General features: G+C 44.3%; 1 protein-coding gene across 1 annotated transcript in view; it reads left to right on the top strand.

Annotated features, from left to right (window-relative positions):
* The window catches only part of LOC110499120 (unconventional myosin-Id), a 118,728-nt gene that overhangs the window by 85,139 nt on the left and 17,739 nt on the right, over positions 1 to 15,850 (top strand). The window contains exon 21 of the mRNA XM_036955947.1: positions 2,183 to 2,337. Within this exon, the coding sequence (XP_036811842.1) occupies positions 2,183 to 2,337 (155 nt within the window). The remainder of the gene's footprint in view (positions 1 to 2,182; positions 2,338 to 15,850) is intronic.

Below are 15,850 nucleotides of genomic sequence, written 5' to 3' on the forward strand. Positions count from 1 at the left end.
ATGCGTAGTTCCAACTGTAAAGTTTGGTGGAGGAGGAATAATGGTCTGGGGCTGTTTTTCATGGTTCAGGCTAGGCCCCTTAGTTCCAGTGAAGGGAAATCGTTATGCTAGAGCATACAATGACATTCTAAATGATTATGTGCATCCAAATATGTGTTAACAGTTTGGGGAAGGCTCTTTCCTGTTTTAGCATGGCAATGTCCCCGTGCACAAAGCGAGGTCCATACAGAAATTATTAGTTGAGATTGGTGAAGGAGAACTTGACTGGCCTGCACAGAGCCCTGACCTCAACCCCATCAAACACCTTTGGGATGAATTGGAACGCCGACTGCGAGCCAGGCCTAATCGCCCAACATCAGTCCCTGCAGCAATATTCCATCATCTAGTGGAAAGCCTTCCCAGAAGAGTGGAGGCTGTTATAGCAGCAAAAGGGGGGACCTATTCCATATTAATGCCCATGATTTTGGAATGAGATGTTCGACGAGCCCCTGTCCACATACTTTTGGCCACGTAAATCTGTAGGTCTACAGATTTAATCAAAGTGTTGACATCTGCTGTTTTCTTCAATCATACCTGTATTACAGATGGCTGAGAAAATGCCTCATAAAAAGAAGCTTGAAACCTTTGGAAGTCGACAGACTCATACAGGATTCTTTTAAAAGTGCAGTCAAAATTACGTTTTTCCTGTGTTTTACAGTATATCATATTTACAACAGCTGATTAAACTAACACTGTAAAGCGTGGAAAAAAATGTGATCAGTGTTATTTCCTGATAGCTGCTCATTCAAAATACAATCTAGCATTAGAATGTACCGGAGGCCAGCAAAATAGAGCTTGTTCTGCCTGGCTGGCTACTTTTTCTATTTAGCTGACTACTCCAACTCTATGTGTTTGTGGAAAACACTGGGATTCGTCTGTGTTACATAACGACAGACTCGTCTCCCTCAAGAATAGACCGAAGGTGTACCGAACAGGACACTCGCTGCAGTACCATCAGTATCGCTATGAGAACTCGAACACTCATTAAAAAGAAACAAGGCTTGTTTCGATCAATTAACCCTTTCATGTACTGTACATGTAACCTGACCCTCGTAAACTGCTCTCGTGAACACAAGCATGTGGTGTTGGGTTATACCTGTTGAAATCGTTTCTAACCACGGGGCTCATTTCGCATTCTGTTATTTAGCTATTGGTAAAGCAGCTAGCTGTTGTTCACACCTCGATGCGTGGTGCCGTGGTGGCGGTGTCACATTTCCTTAACCTGATGGAGATTGAATAATTATTATTTTTCTCCCAGTATGGTGCCCCTGCAGTTCTGGGCTGAGGGGGTAATGTGTCTGACTCCTATGGCTGTTTCCATGGTCGACACTGTGCTCAATGGGACCTGGACTCGCGGGGGGAGGGTGTAGGAAAAAGAGAAGGAATTGAAAAAGAGTAATTCCAAGCAGATGCACAATAAACTCTACTTCTCATTATCTTCCTTAGAGATGGTATGTTATCAGGACCATTAACCCTTGAAGCAGACAAACATTGCACACAGAACCTTGGGGTTTTACCCGTCCATTGCAGTCTGTGTGAAGGACTAGGGCTGGGAATTGCCGGGGACCTCAAGATACGATATTATCACGATACTTAGGTGCCAATACGATATGTATTGCGATTCTCACGATTCTATGTATTGTGATTTAATAGTGGGATTGTATTGCGTTTTTATGTTCCAAACATATATTGCTCACCATATGTCTGCTGCAGAGGGACGAGAGAGCACGTAAGAAAATGAGTTTTGATCAGTCATGGAAATAAAAGTGCTGAAAACTAATTTCAAAAGATGGAGAACAAGCTATGAGTTTTGGCGTAGGTACACCAACTAGCGCAAAAATAAGATTGCGATATTGTCAAAAAAATACGATACAATATATCGTCAAAAATAATATCCCGATATGTAACTGTATCAAGTTTTCCCCCATCACTATATAGGACCATGTCAGAATCCCCCTGCACCCGTTCCTTAGCAAGTAAATGACGGGTGACAGATTACAGTTTTGATTCAGTGTGAGAACCCCTAGTCTATTGCTGTGTCCATTGAACCATGCTAACTCAAACTCCCGTGGTGTTTTGTCTGTGTGTGCGCTTGCCCGTGTGCGTGTCTGCGCGTGTGTCCTCTCTCTCTCTGTCCTCTCAGGTGACGGGGGTGAGTGTGTCCCCAGGTAAGGATCAGCTGGTGGTGTTCCACACTAAGGACAGCAGGGACCTAGTGGTGTGTCTACAGGGCATGGTGCCTGCTGGGGACAGCCGCATCGGAGAGCTGGTGGGCACCCTTCTCAGCCACTTCAAAAGGTAACCTGTGTGTGTGTGTGTGTGTGGCATGCATGTGTTTGTCTGCCTGTCTGTCTGTGTTGGATGGTCGGGTCAGTGGGTAAGTCCGTTGGGTGAGTCGGGCAGGTCTTTCTACTTCTCATTCTGTCTATCTGCCTGCCTGCGTCCTTCTGTCTTTACATGTGTGCGATGTTGTGTGTCTGTCTACAGTAAAATATACTGTATGTATGTGCTGGGAGCAAATTATGCAGTACCTCTCCTCAAAGCAAAGTCCAGTACCTCCTTGTGTGGCGCATTCTCCCAGAGAAGCGCATGGTGCAGACGGTAGAGATTATCGCACAGACCAGCTGTGTGTCTCCCACATATTGCGGAGAGAAGTACATTTACTTACTGTCCCTTTGGTCAACCCCTGGAAAAACTACACAGGTAGCAGATTGGAACCGCTATACTGCCCCATCTGATAGGGTACTGTACATGTAAAATTATAGCATACTGTCCTGCATTTAAAATTATCTTTAAGTGGATATAGGAGAATGGAGAAAACGGACAAGGCATCATTGTGATCATTTTACTGTGCTTTAAGTTGGGGCTTGTGTGATAATTCAGTAATGTATGATAGATGATTTGTGGCATACATTATATTTAAGCTGATCTCTCATGGAAAGATCCTGCGCGTAAACCGAGAGAATCTGCCGGGACTGAATGGGATGTGAGGATTAGAACAGCGGTAGTTCTAGTGTTTGGGTTTTTCCTCACTGGTTATTTGGGGGGAAACTCCCGGTTTTCGCAGGTATTTGCATCTTCTGAATTTCAGAAGGGGAGGGGACATTCGGCCCGTGACTTTGAAAAGAGAGAGGGTGGAGCTCCTCGTGCCACTTCCCTTAACATTTACGGACTCAGGACTTAATCGAGCAGCTGACCAATTACGTGAACCTTAGTTCTGGGTTAACCAAGATTATTTTTAAGCCATGCTGCTTTATTATATCCTTGGTCTGGTCTAAAACTGGTCTGATCTGTGTGTGAATGTGCCTGAACACGGCCCATCTTCGACGATATCTTGTCTCATTGTATACAGGCTCACAGTGACAGATGGCAAGGGTCCCTCTTATTGACTCTCCATGTGCTTCCTATAGAAGCCCATCCATCACAGTGAAACATGGGCACAAGAAAAGGCTGTGTGTGTGTGTGTGTGTGTGTGTGTGTGTCGGTAGATGTAGATTTAACCTTTATCTCCACTTGAGCGTGGTGCACAGCCCACACAATGCAGAGCTCTGTAGCAGTTTACAACACACACAGGGACCTAAAAGTCAGTGGCTGGCTTTTTATCCTCCAAATGTACAGCATTAGAAAAACGGTGTGACCGTGTCATTGAGCCTAAGCCCCATTCCAAATAACTTACAAAATGACAAAATGGTTCCAACTTACAAAATGGCATCTTGTTTTCCTGGGGGTTTTCAAAATTTGTCCCCTCAAAAGACTTTTAGATTGAATTTGCGACTTGACAAGTTTCAAAAAAAAAAATGCCAACACTGTCACATTTTAGGAGTAGCTTGTCAAAAGGCGTCATGGCCAAATCTGTTGAGAGTTAAAACAGACACTGCGAATTCTGCTCCACGTTAACCCTCTTATCCCCTGTGACGCGCCACAGTTGTTTAGAAACTCACAAATAGTCCAGAGGCTTTTATACCCCCATGGCCTCACTTCCTCCCTCACTCTTCTCCTTCTTCTTTCTCAACCTTTTCCCCTTTTTTGTCATTCCCCTATTGTCATCCCTCTTCTTTGTAACTACCTCTCTCTCTCTTTGCACCCTCTCTCTTCCTCTCACCTCTTTCCCTATATCTGTTTCTCTTCCCCACTCTCCAGCTCTTTTTCTCTCTTGTTCTTCCTCTTTCTTTCTCTGTCCCCACCGATCTGTCATTCTCTTTCCCCCCACCCCTCTGCCCCCTCTCCTCTCTCCTCCCTCCTCCTCTATCCGCCCTCCCTCCATCTCAGAAGAGGAGACATGCAATGTTTAAGGAGATGTGCTGCTCCACTGTGAAAGCTTGCATGGGCTCTAGTCTATATTTAGCCCAGACCTCTGCTGTATTGACGTGCACCCCACACAGCTCGCACCAGGCAGCCACTGCTACTGCAGCACACCACACCACACCACACACTCTTCACTCCTGGGACAGAGGGGGGAGAGACGCTCTACATCTGTCACACACACACACACAGATGTGGATTGCACAGTCTCACACACTAGCACACACACAAACACAGATATCATTCTTGATCAGCAACTCATTAGTCGAATTAGGGTCGTTCGTTGTCCTTTTGGAAGGTGAACCTTCGCCCCCAGTCTGAGGTCATGAGTGCTTCGGAGCAGGTTTTCATCAAGGATCTCTCTGTACTTTGCTCCGTTAATCTTTCTCTCGATCCTGACTAGTGTCCCAGTCCCTGCCGCTGAAAAACATCCCCACAGCATGATGCTGCCACCACCATGCTTCACCGTTGGGATGGTGCCAGGTTTCCTCCAGACGTGACACTTGGCATTCAGGCCAAAGAGTTCAATCTTGGTTTCATCAGACCAGAGATTCTTGTTTCTCATGGTCAGAGTCCTTTAGGTGCCTTTTGGCAAACTCCAAGCGGGCTGTCATGTGCCTTTTACTGAGGAGTGGCTTCCATCTGGCCACTCTACCATAAAGGCCTGATTGGTGGAGTACTGCAAAGAAGGTTGTCCTTCTGGAAGGTTCTCCCATCTCAACCGAGGAACTCTGGAGCTATGTCAGGGTGGCCATCGGGTTCTTGGTCACCTCCCTGGCCAAGGCTCTTCTCCGCTGATTGCTTAGTTTGGCCGGGCAGCCAGCTCTAGGAAGAGTCTTGGTGGTTCCAAACTTCTTCCATTTAAGAATGATGGAGCCCACTGTGTTCTTCAGGAAAAAAATCCTGTTTTCGCTTTGTCATTATAGGGTATTGTGTGGAGATTGATGAGGGAAATAAATATTTTAATCCATTTTAGAATAAGGCTGTAAAGTAAAAAAAATGTGGAAAAGGGGAAGGGGTCTGAACACTTTCCGTATGCGCTGTACAGTAGCATCAGAAATATTCATATCCCTTGACTTATTCCACATGTTGTTAGTTTGAATTTAAAATATTTTTTTCACCCATCTGCACTCTCTATCTCATAATGACAAACTGAAAACAGGTTTTTTTTTGTTGTTTTTTTAGCTAATTTATTGACAATGAAATACAGAAATAATTAATTTATGTAAGTATTCCCAACGTAAAGTTGTTTGCACTCTGAAGCAGGTTCTCATCAAGGATTTGCCTGCATTTGGCTCCATTAATTGTATCCTCTATCCTTACTTGTCTCCCATTCCCTGCTGGTGAAAAACATTACCATAGCAAGACAGTGACACCACCATGCTATGGGATATTATGGGGTATTGTGTGTAAATATTTTATCCATTTTGAAATCAGTCAGTGACGCAACAAATTGTGCAGTATAGTCAAGGGGTATGAATACCTTTTGAAGACGACGTACATTACATTTACATAATATTCAGCTTAATGTTACTTGATAATTATTTCTCACTGGATCTAACACATACCCCTTGGTTCACCCCCGTCATAAAAATGGCCTCCATGTTAGTTTATTCAGCTGAGACTTCATTTCTCTTTGGAATTATAACTGTGAAGGTAAATAAGTAACTCAGCGAAAAAGCAGCAATGCATAAAATCAGTATCCATTACAAATCTACTTTAAGCCTACTTACAGTACATGGGAACTTCTCACTTTGTTGCCCTTTCTAAACTATAAATAGCGCTTCAGTGGAAACCAATCGAATGAGAAAATTCTACTGAGTTGTGTAAGTGTTCTAGATTGTTGTGTAATGCTGTGTTTGATCTACTGGGATCTCAGAAAATGGCTTTCAGACAGTATTGACACGGGCGATGGAGGGAGAGACCGTTATGTAGAGCCAAAAAGCATATGATGTGTGTGTGATGTTATTCTGGGCTCAGCCTAACCCTATAATGAGAAGGAAGGCGTCACTTTCTTATGACCGTTAGGGAAAAATAATGTAGGAAGACACCAGTTTGTGGACTTACCTACTTCATCTTTATTCATGTTTTCTCTTCCTTTGTTCTCTCTCTCCCTCTTTGCCGTGTCACTTCCTTGTTATGTGTAGCACAGACTGGAGGTTGGCCCAGATTTGTCAGGGCAGCAGGGTTACGTGATCAGTTGAGAGCGAGAGAGACAGAGAGCGAAAGAGATGCACGCATGACTGTAAGTCGCTTTGGATAAAAGCTTCTGCGAAATGTTACGTTATTATATTATGTGTTGCTTCTCAGCTATGTGGCAGATCCCCGATTTGCTCTGAAACATCCTCTGCTCCCATTGTGCATTGGGCTGTCCTCATCATTGTCTGACCCCATGATATCAGGGTTCTGTCCTCTTCCATTCAACTCCAGCATGAAACCTCTCTGTCAGTGCCGGTACATCAACGTTTGAAATCGTTTTCTAAAGAATTGCATTTCTGAGCCACAGCAGCCACCTGATCGAGCCACTTGTCCCTCTCCATCTTTGGAGGATGCGTGCGCTCAAAGACTTGATGTGTTTCTTGTTTGTTTTTTGCTTTTCAAGCCTTTTTGAGATTCTTATGAAAAGCATTATAGAAATGTAGCAAATTATTATTATTTTCCCTTTTTTATTCTGTGAAAGCGATTTTAGATTTTGAAGCTCAGCTTTAACAGAGGAATCCGTGAGAAGATAAGTCTGTTTTCCTCTCCGGAGAAAGACGATCCATTACGTTTGTGTTACAGTACGAGGGAAGCGTGAGGAACATTCAAAGTGCTGCAATGCGTGAACAAATGTGCGGTACTGCACTTTCCTGTGTAATCGGAGATGGCCTCACCATCATCATTCAAGACACTAAAACAGAGAGACAGAGGCGCTGTGTGTGTGCTGCTAGCTGGTGCTTTTTTCTCCCTACCCCATCAAGGTCACCCTTTATGCTGAATCCAATATTTCAGACTTGAGGAAGTCATTCTCCCCTCCCATCTCATCTCCTCCTCTATCTCTATATCCCTCCCTCTCACTTCCCCTCCCTCTAACACCCTTCCTCTCCAGCCCCCCCCCACCCCCTGTTTTTAGCTCTCACTCCACCCTCCCCTTTCCTCCTCTTTCCTTCCTCCTCCTCTCCCTCCGTCCCTGTGCAGTGCTGCAGATGCAGTTGCCATAGCGACCATCCAATCCATGTTTGTCTGATATTTAGTCCAATAATAACACTGCTGCCTGAGAATACTAACGACTCATCTCCTCTGGGGGGAGAGAGAGGGTGGGAGATGGAGGGAGAGAGAGAGGGTGGGAGATGGAGGGAGAGAGCTGGAGAGAGGCAGAAAACTGTGTGAGAGAGGTAAACAGAAGCTAAGGGAGAGGAGAAACAAGGGGGTGGAGAGTATTTTTAAAGCTCATCTTGTTTTAGCCGTGAATGAATCCGTCTCCATCATTATACACTATGGATTGGATGGATTGGATAGTATTCCTGTCATGTAAAACTATGCAGAGCACCAGTTCCAGTCATCCATACAAACGCTAATTTGCCATCCAAAAACATATGCAAAGATTGTTTTTGCTCCTCCTGCGTAAATGTTATGCAACATGTAATTCCCCAATGCGCATGGATGCACACGTGTGTGTGTGTGTGTGTGTGTGTGTGTGTGTGTGTGTGTGTGTGTGTGTGTGTGTATTGTCACAAACTCTTACATTTGGCTACAGTCCCCAAACACACATGCTCACCTATACATACACACTCAAATATTTTCTAGATTAACACACACACATACTGTTTAAGCTGGACAGTAGAGAGTCCTGCTCTGTTTGGTTTATTTCCTTACCCTGCGGCCTGGGGGGGTTGGTTGGTGGAGTGATGGAAGAGGAGGGCTTTAGACTGACTGTGTGTGTGTGTGTGTGTGTTATGAATGTGTGTGAGAGCTAGATCTGACCTAGTTTCCCTCTGTGTCGATCCCTGCATCCCTGTGGTGCTCTCTGCCTGCCTGCCAGCCTGCCAACCAACCACTGGGAGATGCAGTCAGTGAGGTACAGGTAATGAGGCCTCTGCCATGCACATAGAGCAGTGCTGCAGCCCAAGACATCCCCTCCCCTGACCTCCCTTCCATACCTCCAGCCTTTCCACCTACCCAGAGCCTGTTACTTATTGTGCTATCTTGCTGCTCTCACTGGTCATAATGCGAGCCACCTTCTCTCTCTCTGTCTCTCTCTCTGTCTCTCTCTCTCTCTCTGTGTGTGTGTATCCTTGTAGAGTATACCAAGATGTAGCCCCCTGCTTGACCCTGACCCTCCACTTGTTTTCCTTCATACTCTGCTCTTCACCTCCATCACCCCTCTCTCTCTCTCATCCCTTTCTTTTCCCCATTTTGTCTTTTCTCCTGTCATCTCCAGCTTGGGCCTGATCAACATGATTATCTTGGTTCAATATAACCTAGTCCCCTTGCCCAAGTCAATGTAAATTGTCCGGTGGTGATTTTTATTAATTTTTCAGCAGTCTAATGGCTTGGAGGTAGAAGCCTTTTGGTCCTGGACTTGGACGACGCTGGGCCAATAGTGCGCCACTCTATGGAACTCCCAATCACGGCCGGTTGTGAAGCAGGGTCTGTTGTGACGCCTCTAGCCCTGAGATGCAATGCCTTAGACCGCTGCTTTTCCTTCTCTCTGCTTGGCTCATCCTCAACAACCTATTGATTTCCGTAATGGTCCTTTAGCCAAGTCCAACCACCCTTGTGATTATACTGGGTGCTTCAGTAAGAGAGACAAGAGAGATACTAGGGGTGCTGGTTCATTGACGAGCAGACACGGTCGGCTATGAGTGTCATGATAGGCCTATTGAACAGAATGGAGAGAAAAGTAACTGGAGGAGGGAAGAGCCAAGCGTGATTGTTTAAGACCGAAGGAGCCTCCTGCTGTGAAGCCATTGTGGCTCCAGCAGTGTTAAGACTCAGCCATCTGTGTAGGGTGTACTACTATCAATGGTCCCTAAGGGAAAGTGCTCCCTTGTGTGCCAGTGGTGGACAAAGCATCACCATCACTGACCCTATGATCCTTTTAAAGAGAGGATCACAACACAGATCACAGCACAGGGAGGATGTGTGTGTGTCTTTGTCTAGGATGAATACTCTCTACTACCCTTGGTAATAATAGTCTCTTTACCCTTATGGAAGTAGAGTTGGGCTCACATTACTATGCATTAAACCTGTGGCCGCTACACGTGTTCTGTTCACACTCACATTATCAATCCTATCGGTACTTATGTTGATATATGGTATACCAGGGTATTTAGAAATACCAACAGAATGATTTTCAATACCATTTTATTTTTTTGAGGAACCCGACCTTGCGGGTGCTTTGGGAGTGCGTGCTACACTGCTTATAACTAACTAGAAGTGAACTATCTAAGAGGTGCCAAATAAATTATCTCCAGCTCAGGGCTCCAGCAATGCATTTGGTTTGCTAACTTGCTAGCTAATCAGCTACCTTACTAGATCAACCTACTTGGTTACAGTAGAGACAATCAATCTCCTCCTTGATCAAAGATCCCTGCTGCCTAAATGTGTTTTGTGCGACCAAAAATGTGTGTGCACTGCTGGTAACACCATAAGGTACAGGAACGGGATGAAAATCTGTATATCATCTAACCCTAGAGGAAGTCCTATGGAAGTCTATTGTTAGTACAGTTAGTCACTCCTGTTCAATTATCGTGCTCTTATAATTCATACCATATGAATTAAGCACATAATATACAGTTGGCACCCTTTTTTTGTATTTTCTTTTTTTATAGTTTCCTTTTTTCTTCTAAAATACATTTTTGTATACTTAGGTCCAGCAGGACAAATCAAATGTTATTGGTCACATGCGCCGAATACAACAGGTGTAGTAGACCTTACAGTGAAATGCTTACTTACAAGCCCTTAACCAATAATGCAGTTTTAAGAAAAATAACGGTTTAGTAAAAAATAGATATGTAAAACATTAAAGAGTAACAAATAATTCAAGAGCAGCAGTAAAATGACAATAGCAAGGCTATATGCAGGGGGTACCAGTACAGGGTCAATGTGCGGGGGCACCGGTTAGTCAAGGTAATTGAGGTAATATGTACATGTTGGTAGAGTTAAAGTGACCAAGCATAGATAATAAACAGAGAGTAGCAGCAGCGTAAAAGTATGGGGGGGGGGGGGGGGGGGGGGTGTAATGCAAATAGTCTGGGTAGCCATTTAATTAGCTGTTCAGGAGTGTTATGGCTTGGGGGTAGAAGCTGTTAAGAAGGATTTTGGATCTAGACTTGGCGCTCCGGTACCGGCTGGAGTCTTTTCCAAATTTGAGGGCCTTCCTCTGACACCGTCTGGTAGAGAGGTCCTGGATGGCAGGAAGCTTTGCCCCAGTGATGTACTGGGCCGTACGCACTACCCTTTGTGGTGCCTTGTGGTCGGAGGCCGAGCAGTTGCCATACCAGGCAGTGATGCAACCAGTCAGGATGATCTCGATGGTGCAGCTGTAGAACTTTTTAAGGATCTGAGGACCCATGCCAAATCTCCTGAGGGGGAATAGGCTTTGTTGTGCCCTCTTCACGACTGGCTTGGTGTGTTTAGACCATGATAGTTTGTTGGTGACGTGGACACCATGGAACTTGAAGCTCTCAACCTGCTCCACTGCAGCCCCGTCGATGAGAATGGGGCATGCTCGTTCATCCTTTTCATGTAGTCCACAGTCATCTCCTTTGTCTTGATCACGGGGAGGGAGAGGTTGTTGTCCTGGCACCACACGGCCAGGTCTCTGACCTCCTCCCTATAGGCTGTCTTGTCATTGTCAGTGATCAGGCCTACCACTGTTGTGTCATCATCAAACTTAATGATGGTGTTGGAGTTGTGCCTGGCCATGCAGTCATGAGTGAACAGGGAGTACAGGAGGGGACTGAGCACGCACCCCTGAGGGGCCCACGTGTTGAGGATCAGTGTGGCGGATGTGTTATTACCTACCCTTACCATCTGGGGATGGCCCATCAGGAAGTCCAGGATCCAGTTGCAGAGGGAGGTGTTTAGTCCCAGGATCTTTACCTTAGTGATGAGCTTTGAGGGCAATATGGTGTTGAACGTTGAGCTGTAGTCGATGAATAGCATTCTCACATAGGTGTTCCTTTTGTCCAGGTGGGAAAGGACAGTGTGGAAACAATCTCTATTGCACTCATCTGTGGATCTGTTGGGGCAGTATGAAAATTGGAGTGGGTCTAGTGTTTCTGGGATAATGGTGTTGATGTGAGCCATTCAAAGCACTTCATGGTTACAGATGTGAGTGCTACGTGTCGGTAGTCATTTAGGCAGGTTACCTTTAGTGTGCTTGGGCACAGGGACTATGGTGGTCTGCTTGAAACATGTTGGTATTCCAGACTCAGTCAGGGACAGGTTGAAAATGTCAGTGAAGACACTTGTCAGTTGGTCAGCGCATGCTTGGAGTACACGTCCTGGTAATCCATCAGGCCCTGCGGCCTTGTGAATGTTGACCTGTTTAAAGGTCTTACTTTCATTGGCTACGGAAAGTGTGATCACACAGTAATCTGGAACAGCTGGTGCTCTCATGCATATTTCAGTATTACTTGCCTTGAAGTGAGCATAAAAGTAATTTAGCTCGTCTGGTAGGCTCGTGTCACTGGGCAGCTCGCGGCTGTGCTTCCCTTTTGTAGTCTATAATAGTTTGCAAGCCCTGCCACATCCGACGAGCGTCGGAGCCAGTGTCGTACGATTCAATCTTAGTCCTGTATTGACGCTTTGCCAGTTTTATGGTTCATCGGATGGCATTCAAGGAGTCCCACTCCTTGAAAGCGGTTAGCTCGACCCTTTTGCTCAGTGCGGATGTTTCCTGTAATCCATGGCTTCTGGTTGGGGTATGTACGTACAGTTACTGTTGGGATGACGTCATCAATGCCCTTATTGATGAAGCCAGTGACTGATGTGGTGTACTCCTCAATGCCATCGGAAGAATCCCGGAACATATTCCAGTCTGTGCTAGAAAAACACTCCTGTAGCTTAGCATCTGCTTCATCTGCCCACTTTTTATTGCCCGAGTCACTGGAGCTTCCTGCTTTAGTTTTTGCTTGTAAGCAAGAACCAGGAGAATAGAATTATATTCAGATTTGCCAATTGGAGGGCGAGGGAGAGCTTTGTACGCATCTCTGTGTGTGGTCTAGAGTTTTTCACCTCCGGTTGTGCATTTAACATGCTGGTAGAAGTGAGGTGAGAATTTTCCTGTTTGCTTATCGCCGTATACAGCTTATTGAGTGCGGTCTTAGTGGCAGCATTGGTTTGTGCTGGCAAATAGACAGAAAACTCTCTTGGTAAATAGTGTGGTCTACAGCTTATCATGAGATACTCTTCCTTAGATTTCTTGCACCAGCTGTTTACAAATATACATAGACCGTCACCCCTTGTCTTACGAGAGGCTGCTGTTCTATCCTCACAAAAAAGCTTAAATCCCGCCAGCTGTATGTTATTCATGTCGTTGTTCAGCCACGATTCTGTGAAAACACAAGATATTACAGTTTTTAATATCCTGTTAGTAGGATATACGTACTTGTAGTTTTTAAATTGTATTATCCAATGATTGTACGTTGGTTAACTTCTTGACGCTACCAATCCCTGTAGCGGGTTAATTTCCGTCTGCAACCGCTGAATAGCATAGCGCAACAGTTAAATAATACTACTAGAAAATATTCATGAAATCATAAGTGCAATATTTTGAAACATTTAGAAATTATGCTTTACAGTGATAGCAATCCAAACGTTTGTGTAAGTTTATCGATAGCCTAACATAGCATTATGTACACTTAGCATCAGGAAGCTTGGTCACGAAAATCAGAAAAGCAATCAAATGAACCGTTTACCTTTGATCTTCGGATGTTTTCACTCACGAGACTCCCAGTTACACAGCAAATGTTCCTTTTGTTCCATAAAGATTCTTTTTATACCCAAAAAAACGACGCTTGTTTGTCGCATTATGTTCAGAAATCCGCAGGAAAGAGCGGTCACGACAATGCAGACGGAAACTCCAAATAGTCTTCATAATGTCCACAGAAGCATGTCAAACGTTTTTTTATAATCATTCCTCAGGTTGTTTTTAAAATATATATTCGATAATATATCAACCGAGTGTGTAGCTTTTTCCATAACAGCGGGAGGAACAATGGCCGTTTTACTCAATTGCGCACCAACTCACTCTGAGAGCCTCCACCTATCCACTTACGCAATGTGATCCTTCACGCTCATTTTTCAAAATTAAAGCCTGAAACTATGTCTAAAGACTTAGGGAAGCCACAATCTGGTTGATATCCCTTTAAATGAAGGACAGGCATGCATAGGAACACAGAAGTTTCAAAATAAGAGGCACTTCCTGATTGGATTGTCCTCAGGCTTTCACCTGCAATATATCAGTTCTGTTATACTCACAGACAATATGTTTACAGTTTTGGAAACATTAGTGTTTTCTATCCTAATCTGTCAATTATAAACAGTGCCTTGCGAAAGTATTCGGCCCCCTTGAACTTTGCGACCTTTTGCCACATTTCAGGCTTCAAACATAAAGATATAAAACTGTATTTTTTTGTGAAGAATCAACAACAAGTGGGACACAATCATGAAGTGGAACGACATTTATTGGATATTTCAAACTTTTTTAACAAATCAAAAACTGAAAAATTGGGCGTGCAAAATTATTCAGCCCCTTTACTTTCAGTGCAGCAAACTCTCTCCAGAAGTTCAGTGAGGATCTCTGAATGATCCAATGTTGACCTAAATGACTAATGATGATAAATACAATCCACCTGTGTGTAATCAAGTCTCCGTATAAATGCACCTGCACTGTGATAGTCTCAGAGGTCCGTTAAAAGCGCAGAGAGCATCATGATGAACAAGGAACACACCAGGCAGGTCCGAGATACTGTTGTGAAGAAGTTTAAAGCCGGATTTGGATACAAAAAGATTTCCCAAGCTTTAAACATCCCAAGGAGCACTGTGCAAGCGATAATATTGAAATGGAAGGAGTACCAGACCACTGCAAATCTACCAAGACCTGGCCGTCCCTCTAAACTTTCAGCTCATACAAGGAGAAGACTGATCAGAGATGCAGCCAAGAGGCCCATGATCACTCTGGATGAACTGCAGAGATCTACAGCTGAGGTGGGAGACTCTGTCCATAGGACAACAATCAGTCGTATATTACACAAATCTGGCCTTTATGGAAGAGTGGCAAGAAGAAAGCCATTTCTTAAAGATATCCATAAAAAGTGTCGTTTAAAGTTTGCCACAAGCCACCTGGGAGACACACCAAACATGTGGAAGAAGGTGCTCTGGTCAGATGAAACCAAAATTGAACTTTTTGGCAACAATGCAAAACGTTATGTTTGGCATAAAAGCAACACAGCTCATCACCCTGAACACACCATCCCCACTGTCAAACATGGTGGTGGCAGCATCATGGTTTGGGCCTGATTTTCTTCAGCAGGGACAGGGAAGATGGTTAAAATTGATGGGAAGATGGATGGAGCCAAATACAGGACCATTCTGGAAGAAAACCTGATGGAGTCTGCAAAAGACCTGAGACTGGGACGGAGATTTGTCTTCCAACAAGACAATGATCCAAAACATAAAGCAAAATCTACAATGGAATGGTTCAAAAATAAACATATCCAGGTGTTAGAATGGCCAAGTCAAAGTCCAGACCTGAATCCAATCGAGAATCTGTGGAAAGAACTGAAAACTGCTGTTCACAAATGCTCTCCATCCAACCTCACTGAGCTCGAGCTGTTTTGCAAGGAGGAATGGGAAAACATTTCAGTCTCTCGATGTGCAAAACTGATAGAGACATACCCCAAGCGACTTACAGCTGTAATCGCAGCAAAAGGTGGCGCTACAAAGTATTAACTTAAGGGGGCTGAATAATTTTGCACGCCCAATTTTTCAGTTTTTGATTTGTTAAAAAAGTTTGAAATATCCAATAAATGTCGTTCCACTTCAGGATTGTGTCCCACTTGTTGTTGATTCTTCAGAAAAAAATACAGTTTTATATCTTTATGTTTGAAGCCTGAAATGTGGCAAAAGGTCGCAAAGTTCAAGGGGGCCGAATACTTTCTCAAGGCACTGTACATATTCTAGCATCTGGTCATGAGAAATAGGCCGTTTACTTTGAGAACGTTATTTTTACAAACATAAAAATAGTGCCCCCTAGCTTCAAGAGGTTAATGGGACCGATGGTCAAGGCAGATTACCCACTCGCTGTCAGATACAAGGCACCCAGACCTACCTCCCGATATCGCTGTCTCTTTCTCTTGCGAATGATGGAGATGAGGGCCTTGTCGGGTGTCTGGAGTAAATCATTTGCGTCCGACTCGTTAAAGAAAAAATCTTCTTCCAGTACAAGGTGAGTAATCACTGTCCTGATATCTAGAAGCTCTTTTTGGTCATAAGAGACAGTGACAGAAACATTATGTAC

The sequence above is a fragment of the Oncorhynchus mykiss genome, chromosome 20 (genome assembly GCF_013265735.2).
Source record: "Oncorhynchus mykiss isolate Arlee chromosome 20, USDA_OmykA_1.1, whole genome shotgun sequence".
Lineage (NCBI taxonomy): Eukaryota > Metazoa > Chordata > Actinopteri > Salmoniformes > Salmonidae > Oncorhynchus > Oncorhynchus mykiss.